The 18,569-nt window shown below is 38.3% G+C and overlaps 1 protein-coding gene across 3 annotated transcripts in view; it reads left to right on the forward strand.

The window, feature by feature from the left end:
• Nucleotides 1-14,877, forward strand: part of LOC136705890 (uncharacterized) — a 53,059-nt gene extending 38,182 nt beyond the window's left edge. Inside the window, exons 22-33 of one of the 3 annotated variants that reach the window (XM_066679705.1) lie at nucleotides 56-211; nucleotides 1,308-1,637; nucleotides 3,441-3,548; nucleotides 6,546-8,453; nucleotides 9,557-9,670; nucleotides 10,115-10,189; nucleotides 10,342-10,428; nucleotides 10,579-10,670; nucleotides 11,615-11,700; nucleotides 11,784-12,059; nucleotides 12,797-12,913; nucleotides 13,972-14,877. In XM_066679705.1, coding sequence (XP_066535802.1) covers nucleotides 56-211; nucleotides 1,308-1,637; nucleotides 3,441-3,548; nucleotides 6,546-8,453; nucleotides 9,557-9,670; nucleotides 10,115-10,189; nucleotides 10,342-10,428; nucleotides 10,579-10,670; nucleotides 11,615-11,700; nucleotides 11,784-12,059; nucleotides 12,797-12,913; nucleotides 13,972-14,222 — 3,600 coding nt within the window. In that variant the 3' untranslated portion in view covers nucleotides 14,223-14,877. The remainder of the gene's footprint in view (nucleotides 1-55; nucleotides 212-1,307; nucleotides 1,638-3,440; nucleotides 3,549-6,545; nucleotides 8,454-9,556; nucleotides 9,671-10,114; nucleotides 10,190-10,341; nucleotides 10,429-10,578; nucleotides 10,671-11,614; nucleotides 11,701-11,783; nucleotides 12,060-12,796; nucleotides 12,914-13,971) is intronic. The other 2 variants (XM_066679706.1, XM_066679707.1) reach the window with 2 other exon arrangements.
• The last annotated feature ends 3,692 nt before the right edge of the window (nucleotides 14,878-18,569 follow it).

An 18,569-nucleotide genomic window follows, 5' to 3' on the forward strand; every position in this document is an offset into this window, starting at 1 on the left:
TGCCCTGTAGTTACATTTTGCTCAATATATAATTAACCTTTCATATTTCCTGAAGATTAAAGAGAGAATGGAGGAGCTCAGAAGTATGCTAGGATGGATCCTGGTACACTGGAGGGCCCAGAAGGACCAAAGGCTAAACAGGAAGAGAGCAGAGGAATTGCACGCTGATGCCATTTACTCCGAGGCTACTGTCTGCTCTACTGATTCTCAGGTAAACCCTCCAATGCATGTTGTACTGCAATCCACTGGCCCAGTGGTTCTCAAATTTTTAGACCAAGTACCACACATTATCAAACCCAAACCTCAAAGTACCACCTATGAGTCTGGTCATAAATACGTGTGGCCCCAGTTCTTCCTCTGTTCTAGGGGTAGATGGGGGCATAGGACAAGGTCTGGCTTGATTTTTTGCACTTTGTGGCATTTTTCCTTCAAATTTGCATGCTTTACACAAAATGATTCTAAAATAATTACTACAAATTATAGAGACTACAAATAACTAGGATTAAACCGATTTTTTTCCACAGTTATACATTTAAATAAAATGTATGGGAAATAAGCCTTTTTAACTAAATAAAGAACAAGAACTGGTTAATTAATATCAGTTACGCAATTAAATAGGTGTAAAAAACTGAAGAAGCTGCTCACAGTGGCTCTCGGGACTTGTGTAGGTACATCAAGGAAGCACAGTGCTTCTACTGTTAAACAGTGTTTTAGGGCTATGATGATGCAAAGATCAGCCACAATGTTTTCCTTCAGCTGAGCATGTTTTCTGTTTTGTTTTCAGCTGTACAGATTTCTCCTTTTGTTTCTCTCTATTTTGCCTCTGGATTTTGTCCTTCTGGGCTCTGTGGTATCAAGCTTGGTCTCTGTTTGTTTTTCTTGTTTCTGCTTTGCCCTTTTAGCAATAAACTCCAAATAGCTTGCATCTGTCTGTAGACTTTGTTTAGGTCCAGCAAGCAGCTGAAACTGCTTTCTTTTCATGGATTTTGCAAAATATTGGGGATTGCGTTCCCTCGGTAGAAAAAAGCCCATAAACCTATCCCTTACAGACTTGCCTGTGAGAAGTCCATGTTGTATTTTTTTTAACACAACTTTCATTAATATGTGATTTACACATGAAAACTTTAGATTTATTACTTACCATTAAATTCTTTAATTAAGCAGCATACTTTACGGAGTCATTTTGCATACCACCTCTTGCTGCTTCATGTGCCACCAATGGTATGCGTACCACAGCTTGAGAACCACTGCACTATTCTATACACATGGGAGTGCCTTATGTCTTGACAAAATGTGTTTGTTTTTAGCTTGAGCCAGCAAGCTTTTCTGAAGATCAAGAAGGTTCTGCCACTGCTAAGGAGAATGAAGGTTCTGTTGCGGCTCCCCATTGTGGTGTGGAAGATAGAGTGCAGCTGGATAATGGGTATGAGGTGATGAAAAGTGTCAATCCCAAAAGCACTGAAACCCTCTCGGAAGAATGTGACTCACCTTACCTGCTGCTGAAAGAGCCCAACACACCGCCTTTTGGAGGCACAGTCAATCTCATTCTCAGCTTCACTAACTCAGGAGACAGTGATTTGCAGGTACAGGAGCCAGACCATGAGAAAGGTGTGGAATACTCAGAGGCTGTGCACAGGGTGAGAATGAAATTAAATAAACACACACACACATTCTCACACACAAAAATGTTATCATCCAGAGAGGCTTACAATTTTATATATGTTTCAAGTAATCTAGGATAAATATATTAGATGTACAAATGAGTTTTAATGTGTGTGTGTGTTTTTTGTGTAACATATAATTGTAATTCAGTATTCACACATTTCCCTCCTCTTTTGTAAATTTATGATTACAGTTGTGTAGTATTAAAATTGAAAAATGTCATTTGTTTTAAAAAAAAAAAAAACAACAACTATAAATATAGTACTATGAAAATGGCAAGTGAGAAGAATTAATTTATCAGTGCATTTACATTACAGGAAAAAATGCTGAAAAAGCATATGCCGATATCTTCTGCGCTTTATATCCAAAATTACATGTGAGTTTTAGTTTAGATGATTTAGAATGCTGTTTTCGATATTGGTGATTGTGAACATTAAATAAAATAAATAAATAAATAATAATACTTAGCAGTATTTACCATAAAATGACTTAAGCAGGAGAATTATTGAATGCTGAATTACAATTATGTTACACTACAGGGGTTTAATTTATTTGTACACTTAATTATTTAGCTTCCTTCCCTGAGTGGGCAATCATAAACCCTGCTGTTTTTTGTTTGGGGCATTGGGGTATCCAAAATGCGAATCATTTGTTTTATTTAGACAGTTTTGATTGACTTGGTTTAGTGAGTTATTATTTAATGTTAATGCTAGTTGTTTTAAATTGTATTAAATTCCTGAAATTGATTCTAATACATAACAGTTAGGGTGGCACGGTGGTGCAGCAGGTAGTGTCACAGTCGCATAGCTCCAGGGACCTGGAGGTTGTGGGTTCTAGTCCCACTCTGGGTGACTGTCTGTGAGGAGTTTGGTGTGTTCTTCACGTGTCCGCGTGGGTTTCCTCCGGGTGCGCCGGCTTCCTCCCACGGTACAAAAACACACATTGGTAGGTGAATTGGCAACTCAAAACTGTCCATATGTGTGAGTGTGTGTTGTCCTGTGAAGGACTGGCACCCCCTCCAGCGTATATTCCTGCCTCGCGCCCAATGATTCCAGGTAGGCTCTGGACCCTCCAGGACCCTGAACTGGATAAGCAGTTACAGATAATGAATGAATGTAACAGTTAAAATACAATTATCTGCATTGATCTATGGATTTTAAAGAAGTCTGTAGAAGCTTAGTATCAGACATTGTGATCAAAATATATCAGGGTTAATTTAGCCTTAACATATAGGAAATAAATGTTTTAGAAGTCAAAATATTTTCTTATTAAATTAGCTCTGCCCTAAGTTCTTGATTTGGATTTAATAAATCTCAATTAACTGCTTATAAATCATGTTTTGTTCAAATAAAAATATGCTTCCATGTAGGCTCTGGACACACCGCGACCCTGAACTGAAAAAGAGGTTACAGATAATGAATGAATGAATGAATTAATTGCTTAATTTTCTTAGGTTAGCCTACAGGCTACTGTTATAAGGCTCTTAAGATGTGATGGTGTTTAAAATTTTAACATTAGTGTTTAGAATGGGAAAAAATAGAATATTACGGTTTTTTTTTAAGCATTTGAGATTTTACAATTACTCTGCATAACAGTAAAAAAATTAAGTGTATTTTGTTTTGTCTGTAGCTTTACATATCACCATGCTTTTGTCACTGTCCCCAAACACCACCCCCCTAAAAAAATGCCTCCTATGAATCTGTTGTTCTTTCTTTTCATTTTGTCCCCGTTTGTATCTCGCCAATATTCCTCTATTTTGTTGTTTTTGCCTTCCTCAGCCTACAAAACCTCACTCTTCTGTCTGTAAAAACTTTTGGAAACGCTGCCAGGGAATTTTTGGTAGTTTAAAACGAAAGAAAAAAGTTTATCAACAAAGTGCAGAAGAGGTAAATGAAGTTCTGGTCAGTGACCCTGCATGAATGAGCTGTGTGTTGGTGTGCATTCATGTAAGTGTATAAAATTGTGTGCATGATGATTTGCTGTGTGATAGCCTGACTAACACTATAAGCATAAGGACCCAAAATCATTTTGTGTGTTCGGCCCTCATTTTCCTCATCCCATGATCTTATGATCAGATTCATCAGTAACATTAATAACATGGACATTGACCTGGACAATGTCTCTGGAATTAAAGCTGAAAAATAAAAACATACACAGTTCAACCCTAGCATCTTGTTTGTACACTCGCAGTCCATTCTCAGATCCACTGACGATACAGAAGTTCTTGTATTTTTATAATTATATACTAGGGTTAGTCCATTTGCTGTCTTTATACTTTATTTCCCCGCTTTCACCTTGTTCTTCAATGGTCAGGACCCTCACAGGACCACCACAGAGCAGGTATGGTTTGGATGGTTGGATGGTTCATTTTCAGCGCTGCAGTGGCACTGACATGGTGATGGATCTTTACACAGATACTGTTGCTGCACAGTTTGTGTTGGTCGTCCTAGTCCTTCATCAGTGGACACAGGACACTGTCGGCTGGATATTTCTTGTTGGTGGACTATTCTCAGTCCAGCAGTGACACTGAGGGCTTTAATAACTCCAGCAGCACTGTGTCTGATCCACTCTTACCAGCACAACAGACACTTTCCTCCACTGCAGTGCTGAGAATGATCCACCAACAAACTCATACCTGCTCTGTGGTTGTTATAACCACTGAAAAACAGGGTGAAAGGGGGGCAAACAAAGTATACATAACAACAGCTGGTTTGTAATTGTAGAACTACAAAGTACTCTTGTGTGGTCAGTGGAGCTGATTTGTATTGTTAGAAAACAGTTCAAGGGAGACTAAACGCATATGCATGAGGTGGCTTTAAATGCTTTTGTTGTCTTTGGGGGTCTCTGAAGTGTACATTTCAGTCAGAGCCAGAAACTGTAAAAAGTGTTACAGTCTATAGGTCACTGCACTCACTTTATGTTTATTGCTCACTTTCTTGCATCATCCACTAGTATCCATTCGGTGGACACGTTCCATAGTGCAAACCCCTGAGGGAGACTTAAATGCCATTCTTCAGATAACATCAAGGGGATTACAGCTTGTGGGAAAATGCCTGGCAACAGTCAAATTTTTCTTTTTACCACATTTAGATACATAATCAATATTTTTTTTTTTTTTGTGATCGTGAGAGAGCCCAGACTAAATAATTTGGACGTGGGGCCCAGCTTTCAGCTGATGAGGGTCACTGCTAGCTAATGAGCCCCCAGAGACCTTTCAGCATAAACATAGTGTGGTTAAGTAAATCATGAATTAAGAGTAAAATGAAGTAGCTTCCTTGACTTTATCATCCATGTTACTTGTGTAAACTACACCAGTATGAAGTGACAAAATGAAACGACAAAAGATGAAAGCTGGAATGATGGACGGAGCTGCACTTTCAGCTATTATATAAGCCTCTTTGGGTAGTGCGGTTAAAGCAGTTGTGTTCATAGTGTGTTGACAGGATGTGACCTAACCCTCACTTCCCATGAAAGGCTAGTATTAAATGGCTTACAGCAGGGGCGCTTGGGAACTGAGGAATGTGCAGTGAACTTTCTAGAAGACCTCCTAACTACACTGTGTGATTTATAGTCTTGGGCCGCTGCAGCAACACAAGATTAGTCATACGGGTGAAAGGTCGAGCCATTACAGCTGAGTATGACGACATTTTGAAGAGCAGATGATTTTGATTAAGTCTTTAAGACATGCCTGTACAGTCACTCCAGTGTTCTTTAGTCTTTCCTGTACTCTTTGTAACAGATGGATATTTAGGCTGTAGTTATTCATTAAAGTGCAACTGATTTGTTTTCAGCTTCTTACAGTGGATTGTTTTTGTTATTTCAGCTCAGATTCACCACTCATTAGTAACAAATGTGCAAATAAATATACCTGTTTGTGTGGGGAATGCAAATCCGCTGCTGAGCTGGCATGAGACTACCAGTACTTGTAGGCTATACTTACAAAAGTACTGTATTTCATGTTTTAGTTTCAATACATGCAAACATGAATCCTCAGAAGACATTACACAACTAATTTGTTGTTTACTTGTCATATGTTGTATTGAACATTCAAAAAGACACTTTTAAAGGAACACTAGGTAGTATTTTTACCTTAAAATTGCAGCATCAAAATCATTTTAATGAGATGTAATAGGGAAAATAAAGCCTCTATCATTCCTCTGGGCTCAGCACTGCAGAAACTACACTATTGAACCTTTGGAGGAGGGTAGGAGGGTACACTTCCCTCCCCCTTGATTTCAGGACAGTGCTATAAAAATGAATTACACTGTCCAACTATAGGGGGAGCCCCGGAGCAACAATACAGAAACTTACCTAGAGCCCTTTTCCACCAAAAGAATTTTGCTTCTTGAACCATTACCACTTTTGATTCTTGGAACCTTGGAGCTATCCAGTGAACTTTCCCTCATTTACAACAGTTTTGGTGGGAACCAAAGATATGTCATCAGCTGGGGGGGTTGTGTGGTTGCTCAGTTCCAATGATGCTGTGGTTGAATTCAGCACCAGAGCCAGAGACATATAAACTTATTGAGTCATATTTTATCCTCTGTGTACAATGGGTTCTGATACACGTGCATGTGTATAATACTGGGTTCCAATTGGTATCTAAATTTTCTGCTTTGGGAACCTATTTATGTTGGTGGAAACCCACCAAACAGTTCCAAATTAGGTTTGCGAACAGGAACCGAACATGTTCCTTGTTTACAAAAAAGGGCTGCTAGTGTTCCTTTAATGCAGTGCAGTTAAATATTGCTTTGAAAAGTGCATTTTCATAAAATACAGCATGCTTAAATATGGCCTTATGCATGGCCATAACATACATACCAATGGGTGTACCAAATAAAAATAAAATAAATATAATTAACAGTATTTTCTTTTCTTTCTAGGTGAGTACATACTTGCATGTTAAGGACACCATCCAAGCTGGGGCTGAGTATGAGAATATGTCACTGCCTCGACTACATGGTGTGGAGCATAGCCCTGCCTCTTTCTCTCCTCGTGCCTCCGTGTCCTCATTCACTTCCTCCCCTGAGGTGGACAGCACCTCTTTGGACTTGCCGCCTAGGAACAGTGCCAGCTCCATCTTCAGCAGCTTAAGGAGGAAAAGTAAGAAGAAGAAGAAGAAGAAAGATGCCCGTAGACACACTGTACAAAGAATCATGGGAGTGGAACTTTCTTCTTCTTCTTATTTAGAGCCTGAGGCCATCACATACAACACGCACACTTGGCCTTTGAAGGAGAAGAATAAGAGAAATGATGAAAGGAAGTGTGAAAGGAGAGAGGCCCACGTCCTGGACTATGTGAAGAACCCGCTATTGAAAGACATTGATGCTGAATGCTTAGGATGGCTCCACTCTCCTGATCCAAACAAGATAGTGGAGCAATCTGCCACAGCCACCACTGGTCATGTGAAGAACCACTGCAGGTTCCTCTCATTAGGTTCTGTGCTGAGTTTTGACCTGCCTAAGGACATGAGCCACATTCCTTGTATTCAAGATATCATCACCATCGGTCCGGCTGATTCCAAGAAAACTGCCACCCAAGAGAACGACTCATATACAGAGCATTCTACAGCTCTTAGCACTTTCAAACTGGCTCGCTCACAACCAGCACACAAAAACGATGAAGCTAAACACACAGCTCCTGGGGAAATAGTTCTTAAGATTGACTGTCAGGACAATAAGAAAATCCATGTTGATGATATTCCAGCTTCACAAAGTGTGTTGAGTCTTGCTCCAGTATCAGCTGAGGAAATGGCATTAAAGCAAAGTCAACTGGAACTGAATCGCCACTCAGTTACCAGCACTTTACACGAAGAAGCAAGCCATATAGATCAAAAGGTGACCACCTTGGCCTGCAGTGATCATCAGATTCCCGACCTTCTGACTTCAATTGATGAAAGGCCAGAGCAGAATGAAGCGAGTGTTAAAGTATCAAATGATTTCCAGGCTGTAGAGGACCATGTATGCCCCAGTGTCCACACTTTAATCCAGGACCTTCATGGACATCAATATCATAAAGCCAAGCCCACTTGCTCTAAGCCAAGAAAAGAGACTCCTGCGGCTACCCAGAAACACTCATCTCATGTTGTGTTAAATTTTAAAGCCAGTGGAAGAGAAGACTCAGTAGATTCTGGACACTCAAGCTCTGGGAGCTTCAAACTATGCACTGAGACCCCGTATTTGGACCTCTGTGAATGCCCAGGACCCAGGAGAACTGTGGAGAAGCTGCTATCTCTGGAAACTGAAAAATCTAACCTGAATTTGGAGTGTTTGAAAACAGAACCTGCTAAATCACCTGTGGATGACCCTGTCCACCCTGACCATCAGCAGTTTGAACAGGAAGAGGAGGAGCTAGAGGACATTTGGAACCAGACCAATGCCTATCGTCAGAGTATCTGCTCCGATATCATGTACCAGGGCCCTGAGCCCACCAGCTCATTTCCAGACCAGCAGAGGGGCCCATCATCTAAAGAGCAACCAGTGTTGATTCGAAAGATGATTACTGCCTCTGCTCCTAACCTCCTAGTAGCAGAGTTCAGACTTCCATCCTCAGTTCATAATCTCATGGACTATGTAAGAGACTGGAGCCCAAATGAGGATGCTCCTATTTTGTCCAACGAGGAGAGGTCTTGGGAGACTTTCACTTTACAGAAGCAGTCTTCCAACGAGCCAGTGTTGGTTAATGAAACTGCTGCTGACATTGTAAAACTGCCAGAGATTAAGGATCCACAAAAGTATATCTACCAGTATAAAGAAGAGGAGGAGGAGGAGGGGGATGAAGGTGGAATGAAGGTGAGGTGTGCTGTGTATCTGCAGATCCTTTGAAACTTCAGAGGAGTTTGGAATCAAGAGTAGAAATAAAAGATGAGCTAATATATGGCAGTGCTTAAAGAGAATGTCTACGATTATGGGGAAATGCAGTTCTAAGCTCTGCATTTTTTAAGGTGGAACAGTTTGTTTAAAGGGAAGAACGACAGTTGTTTGTGCTTGGTTGAAATTGAACTTGTCTGTACATTTTTATTCACTGTTTGTTTGAATTACCAAAGAAACTCATGTGCAAATGGAGTTACTTATTTTGGTAGCATTTTTGGAGACATTTCCACATTAAGTAATCTGAAAAATAGTTCAATATTACACACCTATGAAGTAGGAATATAGTACTCCTCATTTTGTTTTGTGCTTTTCAACGTTTGGAGTTCTCTCCTTTGTCTAAAAAAAAACTTAATATATCTCTGCCATGAGCAGATAGAGAGAGAGAAAAACTAGCATGAAGGACTGAGCCTGGGGTGAAGTAAAGACCTTAGACCGATTTCGAGCACACAAACAGATCAGAGAGAGCTAACAAGAGGTGAGGAGACGACATCTGAGTTTTATAAAATGCGATGTTCACAATTTTAGTCAAAAAATACTTTCCTCACCTTTTGTTAATTCTCCAGTCTATTTGTGTGCTGAAAACCAATCTAATGTGTTTATGAAGCTCCATTGTCAATAAATGGCTATTATGAGAATATTGCGCTATTTATGCTTCATAGGTGGGTAATATTTACTTAATTTTGCTGTAGACGGAACTGGTTCTAAATTTGGGAAAGCAATAACTGTATGAAAGTAAACACAGACTGAAAGTGCTACAAAATGAAACAACTAGAGTAAAAAAGAAGTTTCTCTGGTAATTCAGTGAATCAAAACTTCAAACTTCAGCCACATACAAACAAAAGTCGTTTTATTTTTCCTCAAACCTACCATTCCACCTTAAAAGACACGAAGCTTCTGAATGTAAATAAACCAAATAAACCAAAACACTTCTGTCGATGTTGCCTTTAATAATATACTTAATAACATCTATTCTAACATAGAATAGTCCTTTAAATACAAAGTGATATGTCTCTTTCAAACAGAACCATCCCATGAGTGTTTCGTCTGCTCATATGGATCTGGATGGGGTTGCCATGGAACCAGCTGCTCATATACCAGGCTCCAACACCAGGGTGCAGACTGTCACTAATCCTATGGTAAGTGTTAATAAATGCTTGTTTTGATAATAATAGGACCTTTATACATTCAAAGGACTTTGAAAGGTCATTGAAGCCTTAAACATGAATAAGTTTTTGTCATGATGCTCAAGGTCTTCATTTATTCGCAATCTGTCAGTGATAAATATTAGTAGTTGAAAACCTCTGTGTTTGGAACACTTACTAGTTGTTTTAGTTCTAAATGTAAATGATGACAATGTGCCAAGGCATCCAGAATTTTTGTGTAAGGTATAATTTTAATTAAAAACTCAAACATTCTGCACTTTCATGGTATTTATTGCATAGTATTAAAGATGACAGTTATACACAAAAAATGCTTTAAAATGTATTTGTACATCTAATAGTTGCAGGTTATTTAAGAATATGACGTCATTTAATATACCCCATGCTAAGCTGAATTTGAATGCGTTTTATCCATTCTAGAGTGTGACACAAAATTTTCCATCTATGGAGGGAACACTAGAGAGAAAACACAGACAACTTTTGGGAGGTAGGAAGGTAAGTTGTTTCTATTTGTTTTCTCATAAACACCTATATAACATGAGCAGGCAAATATATATCTAAATTTTCATTGTTAAGTTAAGTTTTCATTGTTTCATTTGTTGATCACAGTCATCAAAACTAATTATTGTAATTTATGGCCCTTTTAGGCACTCTGCAGGTCCTGGAGTTCATGCCATGTTGTCCTCTACAGACAAACACTTTGTTTTTACCAGGACAGAAAAGACACAATGAAGGTAAGTTAGGTAACTGGCTAAGATAGTGATTTTGCACACAGTTTAGAGCCCCTGTTCATTACTGATGCTGAATTAACAATGTATCATGTAAGCCAGTAATGTGACAGTCAAGTGCAACTCAATTGGAATTCATTTCTGTGTTTGTCCCAGAGCTCTGTGACAAGTCTTCCGCTGAACCTAATAGGTGCAGAATGTATTCCTGTACCAGATTACACCAAGAAACCCAACTGCTTCAGTCTAAGGTGAGAGAAGATGTAGTTAAAGTATTTTAAAGTGGTTTATGGTCAAAGGGGATTTTTCTGAGGACGTTTGTAGTAGCCAAGTGGTGAGAAAACAAGAAATAGTGCACATAGTTTAGCATGCTAATATAGGGTGACCAGATCTGAGATGGTGAAAGAGCGGACACGTCTTGGCGGGGGGCCTGACGTAAACAAGGACTACTGACGTGCAGACTGACCAATTAAATGTTTACAGAGAAGGTTATCGACCAATAACGGTAGCTCTACAGTCAGACCGTGCAGTCAGAAGATTTCAGGCTACTTCACATCTCCCCCTTCTCACTCAAGCGAACCAAACGGAGTATGGGAGGGCGGGACTAGTTTGTGGACGAAACGCTTCTCGAAATTCTATGTAAGCTCTAGAAAAACAAAATCCCAGATGTTTGTGAAATTCCGCCCGGACATTTTTTTAAGTCTAAAAAACAGGACATGTCCGGGTAAAAGAGGACGTGTGGTTACCCTAATGAGCTAATGTGCTTGTAATTTATGGGATGAATGGCAGCATGGGCAAAGTACAACATTTCTTACTCATATATTAACTAGTGCTGTCAACATTTACACAAGTGATTTATTTAACACAAATTCATTTTCTCAAGTATGGCCACAGCTTCCCTCCCATAATTCACTCATTTTACTAGTGACGTAGTAGCTAGAGTAAACACAGCGTTGCTACTGTTCGGAATGTAGACTACATATCTGATATATGGATTAAATCTTATAAATACCTCTTACTGTCTCTCTTGCACACATGTGCACACAGCTGCTGTGTGAAGTTGGGCATGTTCTTTTCTCGTGCCTGGCTTTATCCACACATTTATCTCTTATTAATTTGTTAAAGCTGGAATATGGAGATGTTGTACTGTCTGAGCTGTGAGCTGCAGTTTTCTCAATTAAGGCTTTACCCTTAGGTTGCGTGATGGATCAGAGTACCTTCTAAGTGCCTCTAAACTTTTCATGATGAAGAAGTGGATCCGGAGCATCCAAGCAAATGCTGGTAAACCTTTTTTTTTTGGATAATAAAAATGAACAGACTAATCACAGAATGAACTGTAACCAGAACATTTGTACTGACCACAGATTACTGCAAAACAGGAGCTAATACAGTGAAATCAATGGAGCCAACAACACACTCCACATACTGCAGACGATCCTCACCTTTTTCTGGCTGTCAGTGCAGTGCTTTATGCCAGTGCTCCATGAATGTAGAAGGTGACTTGATTCACTCTAGCTACAGTCAGTCAGTCAACTCTGCTAGAACCAAAGAAATCATCCTTCCAAGAGACGACATGGACATGTTTCAGCACCACCATGAAAACTCAGAAGAATTATCACCCAACGTTTCAGCAGATGCAAGTTAGTATATTTTAAGTTGCATTCAGTTGCACACTTTCTGGAAATTCCTCAACAGCATTTACATGAATTATGTGTACAAATAAGTGTATTTTGTGTATTGTATAATTGTAATTCCAAATAAATTTTCTCATCATTTTGGATACAATAACAGAACTTTTGGATACAATATTAACCCTAGGAGCACAACAAATCGATACACATACTTTTGCAGTGAATTTTCCTTGATGGAACTTTAATACAAAAGCAGTGACAATTTTCCCCACTTGCCATTTTCAAACTAATTCATGTTTAGGTTATGATTTGTTGAATAAAATGACCATTGTAATTTTAATTATTATGCAACAGCTACCATAAAATGAAAAAAGTATATATATATATATATATATATATATATATATATATATATATATATATTTTTTTACAATTATGTTTTACAAATTTTAAAAGTTATTTGTACACCTAAGTTTTTATAGAACTAAGTAATGTGGCAATGTTTTGTGTGACCACTAGGGGGGAGTGAAGTATTGTAGTTTTCATTTGGGTAGGTGCTTAAGCCCCATCCTAAAGGTCAATTGCATGTACATTGGAGGATAGCAGGATGTCCCATTTTTTAAGTTTGTTTTCATGCACTTTGTCTGTTGAATTATTTTTTTTTAATTTCTCTTTTTTCCTCAGTTCTTTTTCTCACTTAATATCTTTGCTATTTAACCCTTATTGATCTTTTTTATATGTACTAGATTCACATGGTGGTTTGTTGAAACAAAGGTTCTCTCAAAATCCTGGAGGCCTACACTCTCTTTTTCCTAGTCAAGACTGCAACAATATCAAGAGGCGGTCCCAGTCCTTCACATCAGGTTCAAACATATTTGTAACTCATGTCTAAATGTATGTTTTTAAAATAGAAGCATATAATATGGACACTGTCTGGACATGCCTGCAGACAAACCAAAAATATATAAAGGAGACAAAATGTAGACAGCAAATAAATACTTACATATTACTACATTACATAATATATGCTTATATACGTGGGTTGCAGGTGACACCACTGTGTATAGCCATATTGGGTACCTATTAATTACTCAAACACACAATTCAAATCAAATCTGTGAAATTTAAATTTTTGATTTTTTTCTCTTAGTCCTCATTTAGACGTTCAAATTTAAGAAATTTAAGTATGGATCCCTATGTCATGTTTTTAAACAGAGGACTGTTTGTCTGTGTCAGGCAATAGAGGAGCTCAGGCCATGTACCCAATAGCACCACACTCCCGACGTAGTGCACATCTCAAAATGAAACTAATATACTAAAATAATTTGATGCTAATTCAACAGGGATACATGCATTTTATAGCTTACTAAACAATTTTTGACATACAACGCATTATGTGAATGCACATAAAATAACCAACACTGTGCCCTACAGACAGACATAGGATTTGCAGACAAATGCATTAGAGACTGAAGTGCTAACAGTTTTCCATTAGATCCTATAACAAAAATGCTAATATGGCTAAGAGAGGGTTTTTGCTCCTCATTATACAACACTGTGAGATCCTTTACGCCTGATGCAAATAGGGGGTGGGCTTCTGTTTCTGAGTGTTGGAAGACTCTCTCTTAAAAAAACTGAGATAATCAGTTTTTTTTATATGTTAATATCAGGGCTGTGCTCTGAAACTATACAATAAGTCCCCAATATGTCACCTATTTAAAAAAACACATCTTGTACATGTGTTGGAGTGTTGTAAAAATACATCTAAAAACAAGTATAGATATTTTACTGATTCTCATATTTTGAGGACAAAGGACCAGTATTATGATGAAGTACAGTAGATTAATATATTTTGCCAGTAGAATTTTTGACCACTGAGTGATTGCTTCCTCTCACCCTTCATATTCTTCCCTCTCTCTAGCAACATACCAACGGATTAAGCCGTGTACAGTGCCCCCTACCTGCAGCAGACAGAACAGCAACTCCAGCTACTCAGTGACTTTGTTCATAGGGAACAGAGAGAAGCCATCTGTGTGCAGCAGGACTGCGCTGCTTCAGCCTAACAGCTGCAGACAGCAGTCATTTTCCGAGCTGCCTTTAAGAGGGTACACCAGCCTCCCACGACCTCACAACAAATCTGTCTTCAAGAAGATCTTTGGGAAAAAGGAGTAATTGGAAACTTTACACGTGCAGGACACCACTGAAATATTTTTTTTTTCTTTTAACCTAATACATATTTATAGAGAGATGATGGGGAGTAGGATTTTTAACAAGAGAAGTGTTGTATTTTCAGACTAGCTTTCAGCAAATGTTTGGCTTTGGACACTTTCTTCTAACTTTCATTTAAAGAGATAAACTACTGCCAGGACTGTGTATCCTGAAAGCAATTACATGTGTTGCAGTTATTTGCTTGGAGACTCACATTTATCAACAGTTTACGTCTAATGACAACCCTATTCTTTCTTTGAACAAAATTTGTTGTGAAGTTTGAAATGTGTGTGAATTGTGTTATTTTTTATTTACAGTCTTTCAAGCATTGACTGGTTTGAATCCCACACGGTTTAGACAGAGAGGAATGATTTATAATGTTAAAGGTCCAAACTAATATTTTGTTACAAATGTTACTATGTCAATAGCAACTTGTGTTTTTGTACATTTGAAGTTACACTGTCCACAAATGAACATTCACTGTTTGGTACTTTTATAATGGAAGTGTCATTTTAATGATATTTAATGATAGTCTTAATAATGCTTTGATTAAGCATAGCGCAAAAACATTTGGAATTTACATTTACAACATAATGTATGTTTAGAGGTTTTGTGACAATTTATGGCTTAAAAGAACACTAGAAAATGTGTTGTGATTTTTTTTTCTCCTGGTGCTCTCCTAGTGTAATTAATTTTTACAGCATTATACTGATCACAGCAGTTTAAAACTGCGTATAGTTTAATTCACCCAATTAACACTAAGAATTTATAATACATATATGAACATATGCCACAGCATCTACTACACAGGTTAGAACATTGTGGCACTCAGTTATACAACTAAGATATTTTTATGCTTTTATCCTGGTATACATGGTCAAAATCTGTAGCACACTATGTTAATCACAGAACCAACTGCATTCTTTGTCTGTGTGGCTGTCTGGATCACCCTTGATATCCCAGATGGCAGTTGTAAGCTACTGACTGTATTTCTATTGTCTTTAAAATGGAGGGGAGGGGAGGATCCATGGCAAAGTCTGATAAACACTCTGAATGGGTTTCTGATTTGAGCAGAAGCTTAAATCTCTGAGGTCAACACTCAAAGCTTTTGCATATGAAAATCTGTCATGACTTGGAGCTAGATGCCTGTAACCATTCACAGAGTCTGTGCATACATAATTTGTGCATTTTTGATGATGTAAACATAAAAGGCTGCACAGAGCACTCAAAATAAGGTACAATAAGAAAGCAAAAACAATGGAGGCTACATGTTACTTTGATATGGACCAGTTTAGCTTAACTGATATTAGGAGGTGGCAGGGAATGAGAACAGCCTGGTGGTAAACAATGGCCTCAACCATGCTTTGTGTTCATGGGGATTAAAAGGCATTAAATGTGCTGTGCACTGACGTGGAGTAGATAGTCCCATAATGTGACAGAGTGTGATCACTGTGTATTATCCATTTGCTCTCTTATATTGATGTATACTGTCTTTCACACAGATACAATCAATAGTCCAGGTAGTTATAACTATATGGAACAATAGATTATTATTTAGGTTGTAAGGGACAACATGCAGGAAGAAGAGAATGTGTTATTACTACACAGCTAAGAAAAACATGCAATGTGAGATATTAATGAAAAATGTAGTCATTAGTTCACACGCAGCAGCCTTCCAAAGAGTTGATGGTAACCAAGTCTCCAATCTAAGTACACAATTTCAGTTTTTCATTAAGCTTGTGGAGCTACCTACATGGGTCATACCTTGAGTATGAGAAAACTGTTTATTAATAACATATTGGCAATTAATTGACCATTAATGCAAAACAACACAGGATTGGTGCAACATGCTGCTACCCAGACTATGTATTTTTCAGGGAAGGCCTTGCATATTTTAGCAATACAGTGCCAATCCACATGTTGCATTTATTACAACAGCATTGACCCATAGACCCATTCAAAACATTTGGAACATTATGAAATTAAAAATATTGTAAGGGAGACCCAAAATGTTGAGCAGCTGCAATACTTCAAACAGGCAAGAATAGGAATGATAGGAAAATGAATGGTCTCCTCTGTTTCCAAAAGTGAGTGCTGTTAAAAGGGGGTGATGCAACACAGTGTTAAACATGCACCTGTAAAAGATTTTTGAAATGTGTTGCTGGCATCAAATTCTATGGTTTAATATGGTTTAATTTATTTACACATCATTCTGTGGTTTTTATCTATATTTTGCACAGTGTCCCAATGTATCTGGAAATAGGGTTTGTTCAACAAATCATAAGCCTCTTTTATATTGCTGCTGGAGTGACACTGATAAATGAGAGGAGGTAGGATGAAAGCACTATTGACTGATTGTCACCTGCCAGTTAAGCCAGTAGAAGAGAACAATCTGCCTCTTTTGCTTGTCCTGTCAAAGGGCTCTGATGGAGTGAATAGGAGAGGAGCTGGTCAATGACAAGTCAGGGGGAGATAGTGTTGCCCTTACTGCCAGAAGCACAGAGGGTATGACCTTCCACCAGCCTGGGGTTATGTGGTGGGGGTAACACTTTGTCACCGACTAGAGATGACCTTCTCACAGAGAGAGAGAGAGAGAGTAAGTGAGCGAGCGAGTGAGCAAGAGAATAAATAAAATGCTACTCTCAGCATGTAAACAGGAAATCTTCAATAATTTTAGTTAAATTAAAATTTTCACAAGGTAGTATCACTAAGAATGGATGCCTTAAATTCCACAAATAGTATACATTTCGTTTTTATTGTAATATTTGAATAATAAAAATTATGAATTAGTTTAATGCTGTTTGAAATCCTAAAACCAAGTTAGTAGCCAATGTGAATTAATAAATAAAATATATTGATTTAAATATATTGCTCTTCTTATATACTCTCTTCTTACAGGAATATTTATATTTCATATATTACATAAATAGCAAGGTTTACATAGATGTTGTTTTATATTTTAATTACACAAACAAATGCTTGTCTTTTAGCAGTTTCCTGCCACATAAATGACCCTGTCTTGAAAAAGTAAGTTATATTCTCTAAAATGACTAATGTGACTCTGGTCTCCTCCTCATTGTTCCACTTTCTGATTTCTTTTTTTATTATTATTCTCACCATTGCCTAGCAGCTCCACAGGGTCATGGCCTCTCCCACACACTGATTCATTAGAGTAGCCCCAAGATCAGATGTCCAGGAGGGTGAGATGTGTGAAGTCACTGGGAAATTAACTTCCTTTCCATTGCACCCTTGAGACAGATATCTCTGTCCAGAGATCTCCCTGAAGAAGTGTAGGAACAGACATGGTGTAACCCAGTGGAGGAAACTACAACATTAAAATACACTCAAAAACAAAAACAACCAGTTTGCTGCAGAAGTCGACATGCAGCAATGTTTCAGATAGATGATTACAGGTGTGGCCTGACACTGGGTCATGCCATAAGCATGTGTAAGAACTCTCTCCCTCCTGCCCTTTAAAAAGGTTATCAGATGCTACTCTTTATAGTGTATGTTCGGGTGAGAGATCGTTGACTGTTAGACTTTGAAAAGGGGTGCATTATTAGACTGAGAAAAGCAGGATTGTTGTTTCAACAAATTTCCTGTGATTCAGGCTGCTCTGACCAAGCTGTAAGGAGACGTAGGGAGCATTGACATTATGAACAAAAATCCTGGACAGCTATGGACTGGAACCGTATAATCTTTAGTGACAAATCCAGGGTCTGGTTAGGATCTGACAACTGTCAGATTTGAGTATGAAGGCTTTGTGTTGAACACTTCAGTACTGTCTTTGCTGTGGAGCAACACACTCCCCCAGGAGCTGGTGTGAAGTTCTGGTGAGCAATCACAAACAACACTACTATTACACTGTCGGCCTCCACTACACTGTCAGACTAATTGTCACTGTGGTGGTAGGCACAAGACAACATATTCTGTGCATTTAATTTGGGAACATAATTGCAACTTTTTCCTATTAAAATTGGAGATTAAAATTGCGCTGATTTCATCTCCAGGACTTTTTATTTTACACAGTTTTATAATAAATCTCGCAAAAATTCACCTCTCAATCTGTACTTATACTGTACTTTTTTGCTGAGAATGAAGCAGTGAAGTAGGGACACTTACAGCTTAGTGATATAAGCAGAACACCCTGCAGCTACATGTGCTCACTCACACAGCAAGGGCTTCCCAGGAATGTCTCTGCCAGATTTCAACACTTCCTCACAGATTTACTCCCAACCAAGCATTTACGGGAATAGCTGGTACACCAGCTTTGGCAACCTATGACTGTGCAGGATCTATAGGCCCAGCTAA

The sequence above is a fragment of the Hoplias malabaricus genome, chromosome 8 (assembly GCF_029633855.1).
Source record: "Hoplias malabaricus isolate fHopMal1 chromosome 8, fHopMal1.hap1, whole genome shotgun sequence".
Classification (NCBI taxonomy): domain Eukaryota; kingdom Metazoa; phylum Chordata; class Actinopteri; order Characiformes; family Erythrinidae; genus Hoplias; species Hoplias malabaricus.